General features: G+C 43.3%; 1 protein-coding gene across 1 annotated transcript in view; it reads left to right on the forward strand.

Moving 5' to 3' along the window:
* The first annotated feature begins 714 nt into the window (after positions 1–714).
* LOC124039399 overlaps positions 715–17222 on the forward strand; it is a 28705-nt gene continuing 12197 nt past the window's right edge. Inside the window, exons 1-4 of the mRNA XM_046355363.1 lie at positions 715–794; positions 16419–16577; positions 16882–17002; positions 17158–17204. Coding sequence (XP_046211319.1) covers positions 16932–17002; positions 17158–17204 — 118 coding nt within the window. The 5' untranslated portion in view covers positions 715–794; positions 16419–16577; positions 16882–16931. The remainder of the gene's footprint in view (positions 795–16418; positions 16578–16881; positions 17003–17157; positions 17205–17222) is intronic.

The following is a 17222-nucleotide window of genomic DNA, read 5'->3' on the forward strand; positions in this document are numbered from 1 at the left end:
CTGTATTTTATAAATCATGAATATTATGGCTCACAGTTTGTTGTTGGCATTTCATTCCTGAGTTTGTCCCTGGAGCCCCCCCCCCAGCCTCATTGCAAAATGTGTAGAATAACATGATATTAGCTATAAAACTGCACACTTCTCTCTCTGCTCCGTGGAACTATGTTTAGATTTGCAGGGAATTATCTTTAAAAAAGCTCAATTCTCTCAGCCTCATGGTCAAATATGTAGAATAGCATGAGCTCTAAAATTGTGATTTGTTTTCTCTTTGCCCCATCTGTCCACTAGTTCAGTCTTTCTTTTTCCTTCTGTCTGTCTTTCTGCCTAAATATCCTTGTCACTGTTTAGAATGTTCGGTGTGACGTTGTAAATTGCAAAATTAACCATGTAAGAAGTCTGCGAAGTTTGAAGAAAACCTCAGGAATGCTACCCCTGTCACGCTCCATTTGTTTTTATTAAACTGGAATTGACATTTTAACTCTCTCTCTGTGTGTGTGTGTGTGTGTGTGTGTGTGTGTGTGTGTGTGTGTGTGTGTGTGTGTGTGTGTGTGTGTGTGTGTGTGTGTGTGTGTGTGTGTGTGTGTGTGTGTGTGTGTGTGCCAGTGGTTCAGCAGTGTGTGTGTGTGTGTGTGTGTGTCAGAACTGTTTGTGTGTGTGTTGTGTGTTTGTGTGTGTGTGTGTGTTATAGGATTTTGACAGACAAGGGGGAAAACCTCTAGGAGAATTGAACACAGAAGAAGTCTGCCAGTGGTTCAGCAGTATTGGCCTTTCGAAAAGCATCCAGTTCATCAGAGGTAACATCGTTTCATCATGTCCCTCCCTCTTCAGAACTCATTTATGTCCCATGCTGACGTTGCCTATTAAAACACCTTTAAACACCTTTATTTGAACCGCTGAGCTGACGTTGCCTATTAAAACACCTTTAAACACCTTTATTTGAACCGCTGAGCTGACGTTGCCTATTAAAACACCTTTAAACACCTTTATTTGAACCGCTGAGCTGACGTTGCCTTTATTAACTCACGTTGCCTATTAAAACACTCTAAACACCTTTATGAGCTGACGTTGCCTATTAAAACACCTTTAAACACCTTTATTTGAACCGCTGAGCTGACGTTGCCTATTAAAACACCTTTAAACACCTTTATTTGAACACGTTGCCTATTAAAACACCTTTAAACACCTTTATTTGAACCGCTGAGCTGATGTTGCCAATTAACTCACCTTTAAACACCTTTATTTGAACCGCTGAGCTGACGTTGCCTATTAAAACACCTTTAAACACCTTTATTTGAACCGCTGAGCTGACGTTGCCTATTAAAACACCTTTAAACACCTTTATTTGAACCGCTGAGCTGACGTTGCCTATTAAAACACCTTTAAACACCTTTATTTGAACCGCTGAGCTGACGTTGCCTATTAAAACACCTTTAAACACCTTTATTTGAACCGCTGAGCTGACGTTGCCTATTAAAACACCTTTAAACACCTTTATTTGAACCTATTAAAACACCTTTAAACACCTGAGCTGACGTTGCCTATTAAAACACCTTTAAACACCTTTATTTGAACCGCTGAGCTGACGTTGCCTATTAAAACACCTTTAAACACCTTTATTTGAACCGCTGAGCTGACGTTGCCTATTAACTCACCTTTAAACACCTTTATTTGAACCGCTGAGCTGATGTTGCCAATTAACTCACCTTTAAACACCTTTATTTGAACCGCTGATCAAAACATTTCGGCCAGTATTTACATCTCAGTAGGAAATCGATGCTGAATTAATGAGTACATATGTCTGATCTTTTTTAAATCTCATAAAATAACAAACCCAAAACGAACTGCCTGTAGCTCAGGACCTGCATTACGGATATGCTTATTCTTGGTACCATTTGAAAGGAAACACTGTGAAGTGTGTAAATATGAAGGGAATGTAGGAGAATATAACACAATAGATCTGGTAAAAGACAATACAAAGAAAAAACTAACCGTTCTTTTGTATTTTTTTGTACCATCTTTGAAATGCAAGAGAAAGGCCATAATGTATTATTCCAGCCCAGGTGCAATTTAGATATTGGCCACTAGATGGGAGCAGTGTATGTGCCAATTTTTGGATTAATCCAATGAACCATTGCATTTATGTTCAAACTTTTGTATCAAGACTGATCAAATGTGCCTAATTTGTGCCTAACATTTTCATGTTCAAAATTGTGCACTCTCCTCAAACAACAGCATTGTATTATTTCACTGTAATAGCTACTGGAATTTCGAGATTGCAGTTAGATTAACAAGAATTTAAGCTTTCTGCCAATATCAGATATGTCTATGTCCTGGGAAATGTTCTTGTTACTCACAACCTCATGTTAATCACATTAGCCTAAGTTAGCTCAACCATCCCGTGGAAGGGACACCGATCCCGAAGAAGTCTTAACATGATCAATCTTTTGTCGGAGAAAATGTTCCTGCCCATCAGGAAATTCAAATGTGCCTCGTGATTTATACTGAACAAAAATATAAATGCAACATGTAAAGTCTTGGTCTCGTGTTTCATGAGCTGAAATATCAAATCAAATGTATTTATAAAGCCCTTCTTACATCAGCTGATATCTCAAAGTGCTGTACAGAAACCCAGCCTCAACCCCCAAACAGCAAGCAATGCAGGTGTATAAGCACGTGCATCTTGTACAGGTGCACCTTGTGCTGGGGACAATAAAAGGCCACTCTAAAATGTGCAGTTTTGTCAAACAATGCAATGTCACAGATGTCTCAAGTTTTGAGGGCTCATGCAATTGGCATGCTGACTGCAGGAATGTACACCAGAGCTTGGACTGTTCATTTCTCTACTATAAGCTGCCTCCAACGTTGTTGTAGAGAATTTAGCAGTAAGTTCAACCAGCCTCACAATCGCAGACCTCGTGTAACCACGACAACCCAGGACCTCCACATCTGGCTACTTCACCTGAAGGATTGTCTGAGACTAGCCACCCAGACAGATGATGAAACTGAGGAGTATTTCTGTCTGTAATAAATCCCTTTTGTGGGGAAAAAATCATTCTGATTGGCTGTGCCTGGCTTCCCAGAGGTTGGGCCTGGCTCCCAAGTAAGGGGGCCGATGCCCTCCCAGGCCCAACCATAGCTGCGCCCCTGCCCAGTCATTTACATTTACATTACATTTAAGTCAATTAGCAGACGCTCTTATCCAGAGCGACTTACAAATTTGAAATCCATATAGTATGGCCTAATGAATTGACTTAAATTGACTGATTTCCTTATATGAACTTTAACTCAGTAAAATCGTTGAAATTGTTGCATGTTGATTTTGTATATATATTTTTTAGTATAGATACTTTGACTGAAAACCGGTATTTCTCTTCCCTCCATGCAGCGTTAGGATATCCAGTCGAGTCATTAGGATCTCCCTCTCTCGCTCACTCAAACACACCAGACAGAATATTACTACTCTATACAGTGGGGAGAACAAGTATTTGATACACTGCCGATGTTGCAGGTTTTCCTACTTACAAAGCATGTCTGTAATTTTTTTAATCATAGGTACACTTCACTTATAAGTAATTAATTTGCATTTTATTGCATGACATAAGTATTTGATACATCAGAAAAGCAGAACTTAATATTTGGTGTATCCATAAGTCTCTCTGTATCCATAAGTCTCTACTGTATCCATAAGTCTCTCTGTATCCATAAGTCTCTACTGTATCCATAAGTCTCTACTGTATCCATAAGTCTCTCTGTATCCATAAGTCTCTCTGTATCCATAAGTCTCTCTGTATCCATAAGTCTCTACTGTATCCATAAGTCTCTACTGTATCCATAAGTCTCTCTGTATCCATAAGTCTCTCTGTATCCATAAGTCTCTCTGTATCCATAAGTCTCTACTGTATCCATAAGTCTCTACTGTATCCATAAGTCTCTACTGTATCCATAAGTCTCTCTGTATCCATAAGTCTCTACTGTATCCATAAGTCTCTCTGTATCCATAAGTCTCTACTGTATCCATAAGTCTCTCTGTATCCATAAGTCTCTACTGTATCCATAAGTCTCTCTGTATCCATAAGTCTCTCTGTATCCATAAGTCTCTCTGTATCCATAAGTCTCTACTGTATCCATAAGTCTCTACTGTATCCATAAGTCTCTACTGTATCCATAAGTCTCTCTGTATCCATAAGTCCCTACTGTATCCATAAGTCTCTACTGTATCCATAAGTCTCTACTGTATCCATAAGTCTCTACTGTATCCATAAGTCCCTACTGTATCCATAAGTCCCTACTGTATCCATAAGTCTACTGTATCCATAAGTCTCTACTGTATCCATAAGTCTCTACTGTATCCATAAGTCTCTCTGTATCCATAAGTCTCTACTGTATCCATAAGTCTCTACTGTATCCATAAGTCTCTCTGTATCCATAAGTCTCTCTGTATCCATAAGTCCCTACTGTATCCATAAGTCTCTACTGTATCCATAAGTCTCTCTGTATCCATAAGTCTCTACTGTATCCATAAGTCTACTGTATCCATAAGTCTCTACTGTATCCATAAGTCTCTCTGTATCCATAAGTCTCTACTGTATCCATAAGTCTCTCTGTATCCATAAGTCTCTCTGTATCCATAAGTCTCTACTGTATCCATAAGTCTCTACTGTATCCATAAGTCTCTACTGTATCCATAAGTCTCTACTGTATCCATAAGTCTCTCTGTATCCATAAGTCCCTACTGTATCCATAAGTCTCTACTGTATCCATAAGTCTCTACTGTATCCATAAGTCTCTCTGTATCCATAAGTCCCTACTGTATCCATAAGTCCCTACTGTATCCATAAGTCTCTACTGTATCCATAAGTCCCTACTGTATCCATAAGTATCCATAAGTCTCTCTGTATCCATAAGTCTCTACTGTATCCATAAGTCTCTATCCTGTATCCATGTATCCATAAGTCTCTACTGTATCCATAAGTCTCTACTGTATCCATAAGTCTCTACTGTATCCATAAGTCTCTACTGTATCCATAAGTCTCTACTGTATCCATAAGTCTCTCTGTATCCATAAGTCTCTACTGTATCCATAAGTCTCTACTGTATCCATAAGTCTCTACTGTATCCATAAGTCTCTACTGTATCCATAAGTCTCTACTGTATCCATAAGTCTCTACTGTATCCATAAGTCTCTCTGTATCCATAAGTCCCTACTGTATCCATAAGTCTCTACTGTATCCATAAGTCTCTACTGTATCCATAAGTCTCTCTGTATCCATAAGTCCCTACTGTATCCATAAGTCCCTACTGTATCCATAAGTCTCTACTGTATCCATAAGTCCCTACTGTATCCATAAGTCCCTACTGTATCCATAAGTCTCTCTGTATCCATAAGTCTCTACTGTATCCATAAGTCTCTCTGTATCCATAAGTCTCTCTGTATCCATAAGTCTCTACTGTATCAAATCAAATCAAATCAAATCAAATTTATTTATATAGCCCTTCGTACATCAGCTGATATCTCAAAGTGCTGTACAGAAACCCAGCCTAAAACCCCAAACAGCAAACAATGCAGGTGTAAAAGCACGGTGGCTAGGAAAAACTCCAGAAAGGCCAAAACCTAGGAAGAAACCTAGAGAGGATCCATAAGTCCTCTTCTGGCTGTGCCGGGTAGAGATTATAACAGAACATGACCAAGATGTTCAAATGTTCATAAATGACCAGCATGGTCAAATAATAATAAGGCAGAACAGTTGAAACTGGAGCAGTATCCAGTCAGATGGACTGGGGACCATAAGCCATCATGTCAGGTATCCTGGGGCACGGTCCTAGGGCTCCAGGTCCTCCTGTCTCTACTGAGAGAGCATAAGTCCTCTTCTGGCTATCCATAAGTCTCTACTGTATCCATAAGTAAGTGGCTGTAGTATCCAGTTAAGTCTAGCTCTGGCTGTATCCAGCCAGGTGTATAACAGAACGTATCCAAATGTCAAATGTTCATAAATGACCAGCATGGTTGAATAATAGTATCCAGAACAGTTGAAACTGGAGCAGGAGCATGGCCAGGTGGACTGGGGACACTGTATCTCATGTCAGGTAGTCCTGGGACATGTATCCTAGGGCCCAGCCAGTTGAAACTGGAGCAGCAGCATGGCCAGGTGGACTGGGGACAGCATAAGTCATCATGTCAGGTAGTCCTGGGGCATGGTTCTAGGGCTCAGGTCCTCCGAGAGAGAGAAAGAAAGAGAGAAGGAGAGAATTAGAGAACTCACACTTAGATTTACACAGGACACCGAATAGGACAGGAGAAGTACTCCAGATAAACAAACTGACCCTATCCATAAGTCTCTACTGTATCCATAAGTCTCTCTGTATCCATAAGTCTCTCTGTATCCATAAGTCTCTCTGTATCCATAAGTCTCTCTGTATCCATAAGTCTCTACTGTATCCATAAGTCTCTACTGTATCCATAAGTCTCTACTGTATCCATAAGTCTCTCTGTATCCATAAGTCTCTCTGTATCCATAAGTCTCTACTGTATCCATAAGTCCCTACTGTATCCATAAGTCTCTACTGTATCCATAAGTATCCATAAGTCTCTCTGTATCCATAAGTCTCTCTGTATCCATAAGTCTCTACTGTATCCATAAGTATCCATAAGTCTCTACTGTATCCATAAGTCTCTCTGTATCCATAAGTCTCTCTGTATCCATAAGTCTCTACTGTATCCATCCATAAGTCTCTACTGTATCCATAAGTCTCTCTGTATCCATAAGTCTCTACTGTATCCATAAGTCTCTACTGTATCCATAAGTCTCTACTGTATCCATAAGTCTCTACTGTATCCATAAGTCTCTACTGTATCCATAAGTCTCTCTGTATCCATAAGTCTCTACTGTATCCATAAGTCTCTCTGTATCCATAAGTCTCTCTGTATCCATAAGTCTCTACTGTATCCATAAGTCTCTCTGTATCCATAAGTCTCTCTGTATCCATAAGTCTCTCTGTATCCATAAGTCTCTACTGTATCCATAAGTCTCTCTGTATCCATAAGTCTCTATCCTGTATCCATAAGTCTCTCTGTATCCATAAGTCTCTATCCTGTATCCATAAGTCTCTCTGTATCCATAAGTCTCCTGTATCCATAAGTCTCTCTGTATCCATAAGTCTCTGTATCCATAAGTCTCTCTGTATCCATAAGTCTCTACTGTATCCATAAGTCTCTCTGTATCCATAAGTCTCTACTGTATCCATAAGTCTCTCTGTATCCATAAGTCTCTACTGTATCCATAAGTCTCTCTGTATCCATAAGTCTCTCTGTATCCATAAGTCTCTCTGTATCCATAAGTCTCTCTGTATCCATAAGTCTCTACTGTATCCATAAGTCTCTCTGTATCCATAAGTCTCTCTGTATCCATAAGTATCCATAAGTCTCTACTGTATCCATAAGTCTCTCTGTATCCATAAGTCTCTACTGTATCCATAAGTCTCTACTGTATCCATAAGTCTCTACTGTATCCATAAGTCTCTCTGTATCCATAAGTCTCTACTGTATCCATAAGTATCCATAAGTCTCTCTGTATCCATAAGTCTCTCTGTATCCATAAGTCTCTCTGTATCCATAAGTCTCTACTGTATCCATAAGTCTCTACTGTATCCATAAGTCTCTACTGTATCCATAAGTCTCTACTGTATCCATAAGTCTCTACTGTATCCATAAGTCTCTCTGTATCCATAAGTCTCTACTGTATCCATAAGTCTCTACTGTATCCATAAGTCTCTACTGTATCCATAAGTCTCTCTGTATCCATAAGTCTCTACTGTATCCATAAGTCTCTCTGTATCCATAAGTCTCTCTGTATCCATAAGTCTCTACTGTATCCATAAGTCTCTGTATCCATAAGTCTCTACTATCCATAAGTCTCTACTGTATCCATAAGTCTCTACTGTATCCATAAGTCTCTATCCATAAGTCTCTACTGTATCCATAAGTCTCTCTGTATCCATAAGTCTCTCTGTATCCATAAGTCTCTACTGTATCCATAAGTCTCTACTGTATCCATCTCTACTGTATCCATAAGTCTCTACTGTATCCATAAGTATCCATAAGTCTCTACTGTATCCATAAGTCTCTACTGTATCCATAAGTATCCATAAGTCTCTCTGTATCCATAAGTCTCTACTGTATCCATAAGTCTCTCTGTATCCATAAGTCTCTACTGTATCCATAAGTCTCTACTGTATCCATAAGTCTCTCTGTATCCATAAGTCTCTCTGTATCCATAAGTCTCTACTGTATCCATAAGTCTCTACTGTATCCATAAGTCTCTCTGTATCCATAAGTCTCTCTGTATCCATAAGTCTCTCTGTATCCATAAGTCTCTCTGTATCCATAAGTCTCTCTGTATCCATAAGTCTCTCTGTATCCATAAGTATCCATCTCTGTATCCATCTCTGTATCCATAAGTCTCTCTGTATCCATAAGTCTCTCTGTATCCATAAGTATCCATAAGTCTCTATCCATAAGTCTCTATCCATAAGTCTCTCTGTATCCATAAGTCTCTACTGTATCCATAAGTCTCTACTGTATCCATAAGTCTCTACTGTATCCATAAGTCTCTCTGTATCCATAAGTCTCTACTGTATCCATAAGTATCCATAAGTCTCTCTGTATCCATAAGTCTCTCTGTATCCATAAGTCTCTCTGTATCCATAAGTATCCATAAGTCTCTACTGTATCCATAAGTCTCTACTGTATCCATAAGTCTCTCTGTATCCATAAGTCTCTCTGTATCCATAAGTCTCTCTGTATCCATAAGTCTCTCTGTATCCATAAGTCTCTCTGTATCCATAAGTATCCATAAGTCTCTCTGTATCCATAAGTCTCTACTGTATCCATAAGTCTCTCTGTATCCATAAGTCTCTACTGTATCCATAAGTCTCTACTGTATCCATAAGTCTCTACTGTATCCATAAGTCTCTACTGTATCCATAAGTCTCTCTGTATCCATAAGTCTCTACTGTATCCATAAGTCCCTACTGTATCCATAAGTCTCTACTGTATCCATAAGTCTCTCTGTATCCATAAGTCTCTACTGTATCCATAAGTCCCTACTGTATCCATAAGTCTCTCTGTATCCATAAGTCTCTACTGTATCCATAAGTCCCTACTGTATCCATAAGTCTCTCTGTATCCATAAGTCTCTACTGTATCCATAAGTCTCTCTGTATCCATAAGTATCCATAAGTCTCTCTGTATCCATAAGTCTCTCTGTATCCATAAGTCTCTCTGTATCCATAAGTCTCTCTGTATCCATAAGTCTCTCTGTATCCATAAGTCTCTCTGTATCCATAAGTCTCTACTGTATCCATAAGTCTCTCTGTATCCATAAGTCTCTACTGTATCCATAAGTCTCTACTGTATCCATAAGTCTCTACTGTATCCATAAGTCTCTACTGTATCCATAAGTCCCTACTGTATCCATAAGTCCCTACTGTATCCATAAGTCTCTCTGTATCCATAAGTCTCTCTGTATCCATAAGTCTCTCTGTATCCATAAGTCTCTCTGTATCCATAAGTCTCTACTGTATCCATAAGTCTCTACTGTATCCATAAGTCTCTACTGTATCCATAAGTCTCTACTGTATCCATAAGTATCCATAAGTCTCTCTGTATCCATAAGTCTCTCTGTATCCATAAATCTCTACTGTATCCATAAGTCTCTCTGTATCCATAAGTCTCTCTGTATCCATAAGTCTCTCTGTATCCATAAGTCTCTACTGTATCCATAAGTCTCTCTGTATCCATAAGTCTCTACTGTATCCATAAGTCTCTACTGTATCCATAAGTCTCTACTGTATCCATACAATTTTTTTAAACAGGTATTTTTCAATCCAGATGCCCGGATATTTGTAGGCGGGAACCTGATCGATGGGAGAACTAACCAAATATATAGTCAATTGCAGCTCTAGAGGTCAATGTACCTAGAGGAGGACGGAAGCCAGCTGTCCTCCGGCTACACCATGGTGCTACCCTACAGAGTGCTGCTGAGGCTACTGTAGACCATGGTGCTACCCTACAGAGTGCTGCTGAGGCTACTGTAGACCATGGTGCTACCCTACAGAGTGCTGCTGAGGCTACTGTAGACCATGGTGCTACCCTACAGAGTGCTGCTGAGGCTACTGTAGACCATGGTGCTACCCTACAGAGTGCTGCTGAGGCTACTGTAGACCATGGTGCTACCCTACAGAGTGCTGCTGAGGCTACTGTAGACCATGGTGCTACCCTACAGAGTGCTGCTGAGGCTACTGTAGACCATGGTGCTACCCTACAGAGAGCTGCTGAGGCTACTGTAGACCATGGTGCTACCCTACAGAGTGCTGCTGAGGCTACTGTAGACCATGGTGCTACCCTACAGAGTGCCGCTGAGGCTACTGTAGACCTTCACTGCAAAACAGTGTGTTTTAATTAATTATTTGGTGACGTGAATATATTTAGTTAGGATAACTTTTTTACGTTTCACTATTTAAAAAATAAATAATAATAATTTCACTAAGTAGGATGGTCCTCCCCTTCCTTCTCTAAGGAGCCTCCACTGGTGTCCTAAAGCATTCAAATTAAATGTTCTATCGAAAAAGAACAGCAGCTGAGAAATGACCAAGAGTTCAAACATTTTTTGCTAAACATTAACGTTTTAATTATTAACGATCGCAGAGATCGCCACCTTTTGTGGAGCGGGAGAACAAGGGCCGCCTTTCTACACCTTAGGAATAATACCCAAGAAAATGGATCAATTTAAAATATGAGTCAAGGGCTCCACAATCAGAGGTGCAGCAAACCATAGAAGACATGGGTCAAGCATATCTGGACGTTTAAACATCAATAATAATCAGAGCATCCAGAAGTTCCCTAGTAGTGACTTGACGAAGACAGAACAGTGGGACACCATTTACAGAAGCTGGCAAGTCTGTGATTGAACAGCACTCTTTTTTCAGAATTGTCCTTAACATTTTGATTAAAGCATCAGTCATTTCAGTCTGATCAGTCTGATAGTCAGATAAATGGCCTACAGCCATAACATTTCAGTCTGATATACAGTCGTGGCCAAAGGTTTTGAGAAATAAATAAATATTAGTTTTCACAATGTTTACTGCTTCAGTGTCTTTAGATATTTTTGTCGGATGTATAATTACAAGCATTTCTGTAATGCTGCGGGTGTCGTAGGTGTGTGGAGTCAAACGCAGGAGACAGAGAGTGCAATGCTGTGCGTCTTTAATAGCACCAACGCACCACAGGGTGCTCACAATAGTAACGGCCCCAAACACAGGGAATGAAAATGTACAACGGAAAAGTCACGACCAGGCACTAACACGTACCTCTACAACAGAGCCGAAGGTGACACTGAAATAATCCCGCACAACAACCAGGCGGGCCGGCTGTCTAATAAAGACAAACTAATCATATATAAACAGGTGCTACCAATCAACATACAAGGAGGGGGAGGAAAGACAATCAGTGGCAGCTAATAGGCCGGTGACGACGACCGCCGAGCGCCACTCGTGACAGTACCCCCCCCTTCCCCTGACGCTGCGGCTCCCGCAGCGCGCCGACACCGGCCTCGAGGTCGCCCCGGAGGACGAGGTGCAGGGCGATCCGGATGGAGGCGATGGAAATCCCTCAACATGGATGGATCCAAGATGTCCCCCACCGGTACCCAGCACCTCTCCTCCGGGCCGTACCCCTCCCAGTCCACGAGGTACTGCAGGCCCCTCACCCGGCGTCTTGAGTCCAGAATGGCCCGGATCGTGTACGCTGGGGACCCCTCGATGTCCAGAGCGGGGGGGATACCTCCAGCACCTCACTGTCCTGCAGGGGACCAGCTACCACCGGCCTGAAGAGAGACACATGAAACGAGGGGTTAATACGATAATAGGAAGGGAGTTGTAATCGATAACACACCTCGTTTATCCTCCTCAGGACTTTAAAGGGCCCTACACACTGCGGCCCCAGCTTCCGGCAGGGCAGGCGGAGAGGTAGGTTTCGGGTCGAGAGCCAGACCCTGTCCCCCGGTACAAACACGGGGGCCTCACTGTGGTGGCGGTCAGCACTCCTCTTCTGCCGTCCACTCGCTTGTTGTAGAGATTCCTGGATGGCCCTCCAGGTCTCCTTGGAGCGCTGTACCCATTCCTCCACCGCAGGAGCCTCGGGCTGGCTCGGATGCCATGGTGCCAGGACCGGCTGGTACCCCAACACACACTGAAAAGGGTACACGTTAGTAGAGGAGTGGCGTAGTGAGTTCTGAGCCATTTCAGCCCAGGGAATGTAGCGTGCCCACTCCCCTGGCCGATCCTGGCAATACGACCGCAGAAACCTACCCACCTCCTGGTTCACTCTCTCCACCTGCCCATTACTCTCGGGGTGATAACCGGAGGTCAGGCTGACAGAGACCCCCAAGCGTTCCATGAACGCTCTCCATACCCGAGACGTGAATTGGGGGCCCCGATCAGAAACGATATCCTCCGGCACCCCGTAGTGCCGAAAGACATGGGTGAATAACGCCTCCGCAGTCGGTAGGGCTGTAGGGATACCGGGCAACGGGAGGAGACGGCAGGACTTAGAGAATCGATCCACAATCACTAGAACCGTGGTGTTCCCCTGAGACGGCGGAAGATCGGTCAGGAAATCTATGGACAGATGTGACCATGGCCGCTGTGGAACGGGGAGGGGTTGTAACTTCCCTCTAGGGAGGTGCCTAGGAGCCTTACTCTGAGCGCACACTGAACAGGAGGAGACATAACCCTTAACGTCCTTCGCCAAAGTAGGCCACCAATACCTCCCCTGAAGGCTCCCCACTGTCCTCGTCACCCCAGGGTGACCCGAGGAGGGTAGGACATGAGCCCACCGAATCAGCTTGTCCCGAACACCAAGCGGCACGTACCTTCGCCCCGCTGGACACTGAGGAGGCGCGGGTTCAGCCCGTAACGCCCGCTCGATATCCGAGTCCACCTCCCATACCACTGGTGCTACCAGCTTTGAGGCGGGAAGGATGGGAGCAGGTTCGGTGGACCCATCCTCCGTGTCGTAAAGGCGGGACAGTGCGTCAGCCTTTACGTTCTGGGAGCCCGGTCTATAAGACAAAGTAAACCGGAACCGGGTGAAGAATATGGCCCACCTTGCCTGACGTGGGTTAAGTCTCCTAGCTGCCCGAATATACTCCAGGTTCTGGTGGTCGGTCCAGATGAGAAAAGGATGCTTAGCCCCCTCAAGCCAGTGTCTCCACACCTTCAGAGCTCTAACCACCGCTAGCAACTCCCGGTCCCCCACATCATAGTTACGCTCCGCTGGGCTGAGCTTTCTTGAGAAGAAAGCGCAGGGGCGGAGTTTTGGCGGCGTACCCGAGCGCTGCGATAGCACGGCATCCACCCCAGCCTCGGACGCGTCCACCTCCACTATGAATGCTAGAGAGGAGTCCGGATGCGCCAACACGGGCGCATCAGTGAACAGCGCCTTCAACTTGTTGAACGCTCCGTTCGCCTCTGCTGACCACTGCAACCGCACCGGGCCACCCTTCAGCAGTGAGGTAATGGGAGCCGCTAGGTACTAACACGTACCTCTACAACAGAGCCGAAGGTTACTATGAAATAATCCCACACAACAACCAGGCGGGCCGGCTGTCTAATAAAGACAAACTAATCATATATAAACAGGTGCTACCAATCAACATACAAGGAGGGGGAGGAAAGACAATCAGTGGCAGCTAATAGGCCGGTGACGACGACCGCCGAGCGCCACTCGTGACAATTTCATTAGTGTCAAAGGCTTTTATTGACTTACATGAATTACATGAAGTTGATGCAAAGAGTCAATATTTGCAGTGTTGACCCTTCTTTTTCAAGACATCTCCAATTTGCCCGGGCATGCTGTCAATTAACTTCTGGGCCACATCCTGACTGATGGCAGCCCATTCTTGCACAATCAATGCTTGGAGTTTGTCAGAATTTGTGGGTTTTTGATTGTCCACCCGCCTCCTGAGGATTGACCACAAATTCTCAATGGGATTAAGGTCTGGGGAGTTTCCTGGCCATGGACCCAAATATCAATGTTTTGTTCCTCGAGCCACTTAGCAAGGTGCTCCACCATGCTGAAAAAGGCATTGTTCGTCACCAAACTGTTCCTGGATGGTTGAGAGAAGATGCTCTCGGAGGATGTGTTGGTACCATTCTTTATTCATAGCTGAGTTCCTAGGCAACATTGTGAGTGAGCCCACTCCCTTGGCTGAGAAGCAACCCCACACATGAATGGTCTCAGGATGCTTTGCTGTTGGCATGACACAGGACTGATGGCAGCGCTCACCTTGTCTTCTCCGGTCTTCTCCGGATGCCCCAAACAATCAGAAAGGGTATTCATCAGAGTAAATGACTTTACCCCAGTCCTCAGCAGTCCAATCCCTGTACCTTTTGCAGAATATCAGTCTGTCCCTGATGTTTTTCCTGGAGAGAAGTGTCTTCTTTGCTGCCCTTCTTGACGCCAGGCCATCCTCCAAAAGTCTTCGCCTCACTGTGCGTGCAGATGCACTCACACCTGCCTGCTGCCATTTCTGAGCCAGCTCTGTACTGTACTGAATCACTTTAGGAGACGGTCCTGGTGCATGCTGGACTTTCTTGGGCGCCCTGAAGCCTTCTTCACAACAATTGAACCGCTCTCCTTGAAGTTCTTGATGATCCGATAAATGGTTGATTTAGGTGCAATCTTACTGGCAGCAATATCCTTGCCTGTGAAGCCTTTTTTGAGCAAAGCAATGATGACGGCACGTGTTTCCTTGCACGGAACCATGTTTGACAGAGGAAGAACAATGGTTCCAAGCACCACCCTCCTTTTGAAGCTTCCAGTCATGATAGGGTGATCTCCAGCCTTGTCCTCATCAACACTCACACCTGTGTTAATAACGCGATAATTACTGACATGATGTCAGCTGGCCCTTTTGTGGCAGGGCTGAAATGCAGTGGAAATATTTTTGGGAGATTCAGTTCATTTTCATGACAAAGAGGGACTTTGCAATTAATTCCAATTCATCTGATCACTCTTCATAACATTCTGGAGTATATGCAAAGTACCATCATACAAACTGAGGCAGCAGACTTTGTGAAAATGTATATTTGTGTCACTCTCAAAACTATTGGCCACGACTGTAGTATTGTAGTTCAGTAGAACCTCTTTGGGCAGAGAGATGTCTTTTCAGTGATTTATCAACCCTCCATAATGTTAAATAAATACAAATCCTCATCAATCTACACACAATACCCCATAATGATTAGGCAAAAAATTTTTTTTACAAATGTATTATCAATAAAAAACTGACCTACCTCATGTACATAAGTATTCAGAGCCTTTGCTATGAGACTCAAAATTGAGGCTCAGGTGCATCCTGTTTCCATTGATCATCCTTTAGATGTTTCTACAACTTGATTGGAGTCCACCTGTGGTCAATTAAATTGATTGGACATGATTTGGAAAGGCACACACCTGTCTATATGAAGGTCTCACAGTTGACAGCTGATGTCAGGACATAAACCAAGACATGAGGTTGAAGGAATTGTCCATAGAGCTACGAGACAGGATTGTGTCGAGGTACAGATCTGGGGAAGGATTGTGTCGAGGCACGGATCTGGGGAAGGATTGTGTCGGGGCACAGATCTGGGGAAGGATTGTGTCGGGGCACAGATCTGGGGAAGGATTGTGTCAGGGCACAGATCTGGGGAAGGATTGTGTCGAGGCACAGATCTGGGGAAGGATTGTGTCGAGGCACAGATCTGGGGAAGAATTGTGTCGGGGCACAGATCTGGGGAAGGATTGTGTCAGGGCACAGATCTGGGGAAGGATTGTGTCAGGGCACAGATCTGGGGAAGAATTGTGTCGGGGCACAGATCTGGGGAAGGATTGTGTCAGGGCACAGATCTGGGGAAGGATTGTGTCAGGGCACGGATCTGGGGAAGGATTGTGTCAGGGCACAGATCTGGGGAAGGGTACCAAAACATGTCTGCAGCGTTGAAGAAGTTTGGAAACACCAAGACTCTTCCTAGTGCTGGCCACCCGGCAAAACTAAGCTATCGGGGGAGGGCCTTGGTCAGGGAGGTGACCAATAACCTGATAGTAACACTGACAGAACTACTGTACTTTCAGTTTGATGCTGACATATGAAGTCATCCTTGTTGTGGATTGAAAGCCTGTATTGTGTGGCTTTAATATTTAATAAAATCATTAGACTATCTGATTTACTTCTTGAAAACATTGAAATAAATGAACTTGTGTGCCTAATGTAGGCTATAAGCTTGTTATATTAAATTGACAAAGTAAGATCCAATGATGGAACTCGAAGAGCAAACTTGCAATGTATTCCAGGCTTAAGTCCACTGACCTTTGACCCTGACAGAGGCAGAGCTGTGTGGGGCTGATATAGCCTCCATAGACCTCACCACCCTCGATGTCCTTCACATCTCCAGCCTGCAGGAGAGAGAGCAGCTTTTGTCAGCCGTCTACAGAGAACTGCACCCACCATCCACGACCTCACAGAGACTGGACTTACTACTGGGTATGATACATTAATCAGCTGATTAGTTGATCTGTCGATCAATCGATCTATCGATCAATTGGTTAATCGATTATACAATCAATCTATCTATCAATCGAACAATGACTGATTTTTATTGTTGACTGTGTTGTCTCAAATAGTATGTCATTCATCAGTAATACAAATAATGATTGATTTGGATTTCTATTGCGTTTTTCCAGATTATCAAAGCGTTTTTAATGTTACTCTGCCAATCCTCCGTCGAGTACTTCACACTGGATAACAAGCATTTCCCTCATTAGCAGTGTATTTTTCTTCCCTGTAGAAACCTTGGATCCTAACGACGTAGAGAAATTCACAGCAGCATTAGTGAATATGAGCAAATCAAAGTCCTCTCTGCAAAAAAGCTGCCTCAACATGAATCCGATGAATTCCTTCAAGTTCAGGTATGTGTCACGCCCTGGTCTATTGTGGTGTGTTTTGTCTTTGGGTTTTGGTATGTATGTCTACCCATTATCAGGACTAACCCATAATTATATTCTATATTGTAAATATCTATTTCCTTTTTTCTTTTGGTTGCTTCCTGTAATGGATGCCAAAGCCCGATGGTCCAGAGGAACTCTCAGCTGATGGAGATCACCATAAATGGTACTAGCTGCGTTTGTT

Source organism: Oncorhynchus gorbuscha, linkage group LG07 (genome assembly GCF_021184085.1).
Source record: "Oncorhynchus gorbuscha isolate QuinsamMale2020 ecotype Even-year linkage group LG07, OgorEven_v1.0, whole genome shotgun sequence".
Taxonomy (NCBI): Eukaryota; Metazoa; Chordata; class Actinopteri; order Salmoniformes; family Salmonidae; genus Oncorhynchus; species Oncorhynchus gorbuscha.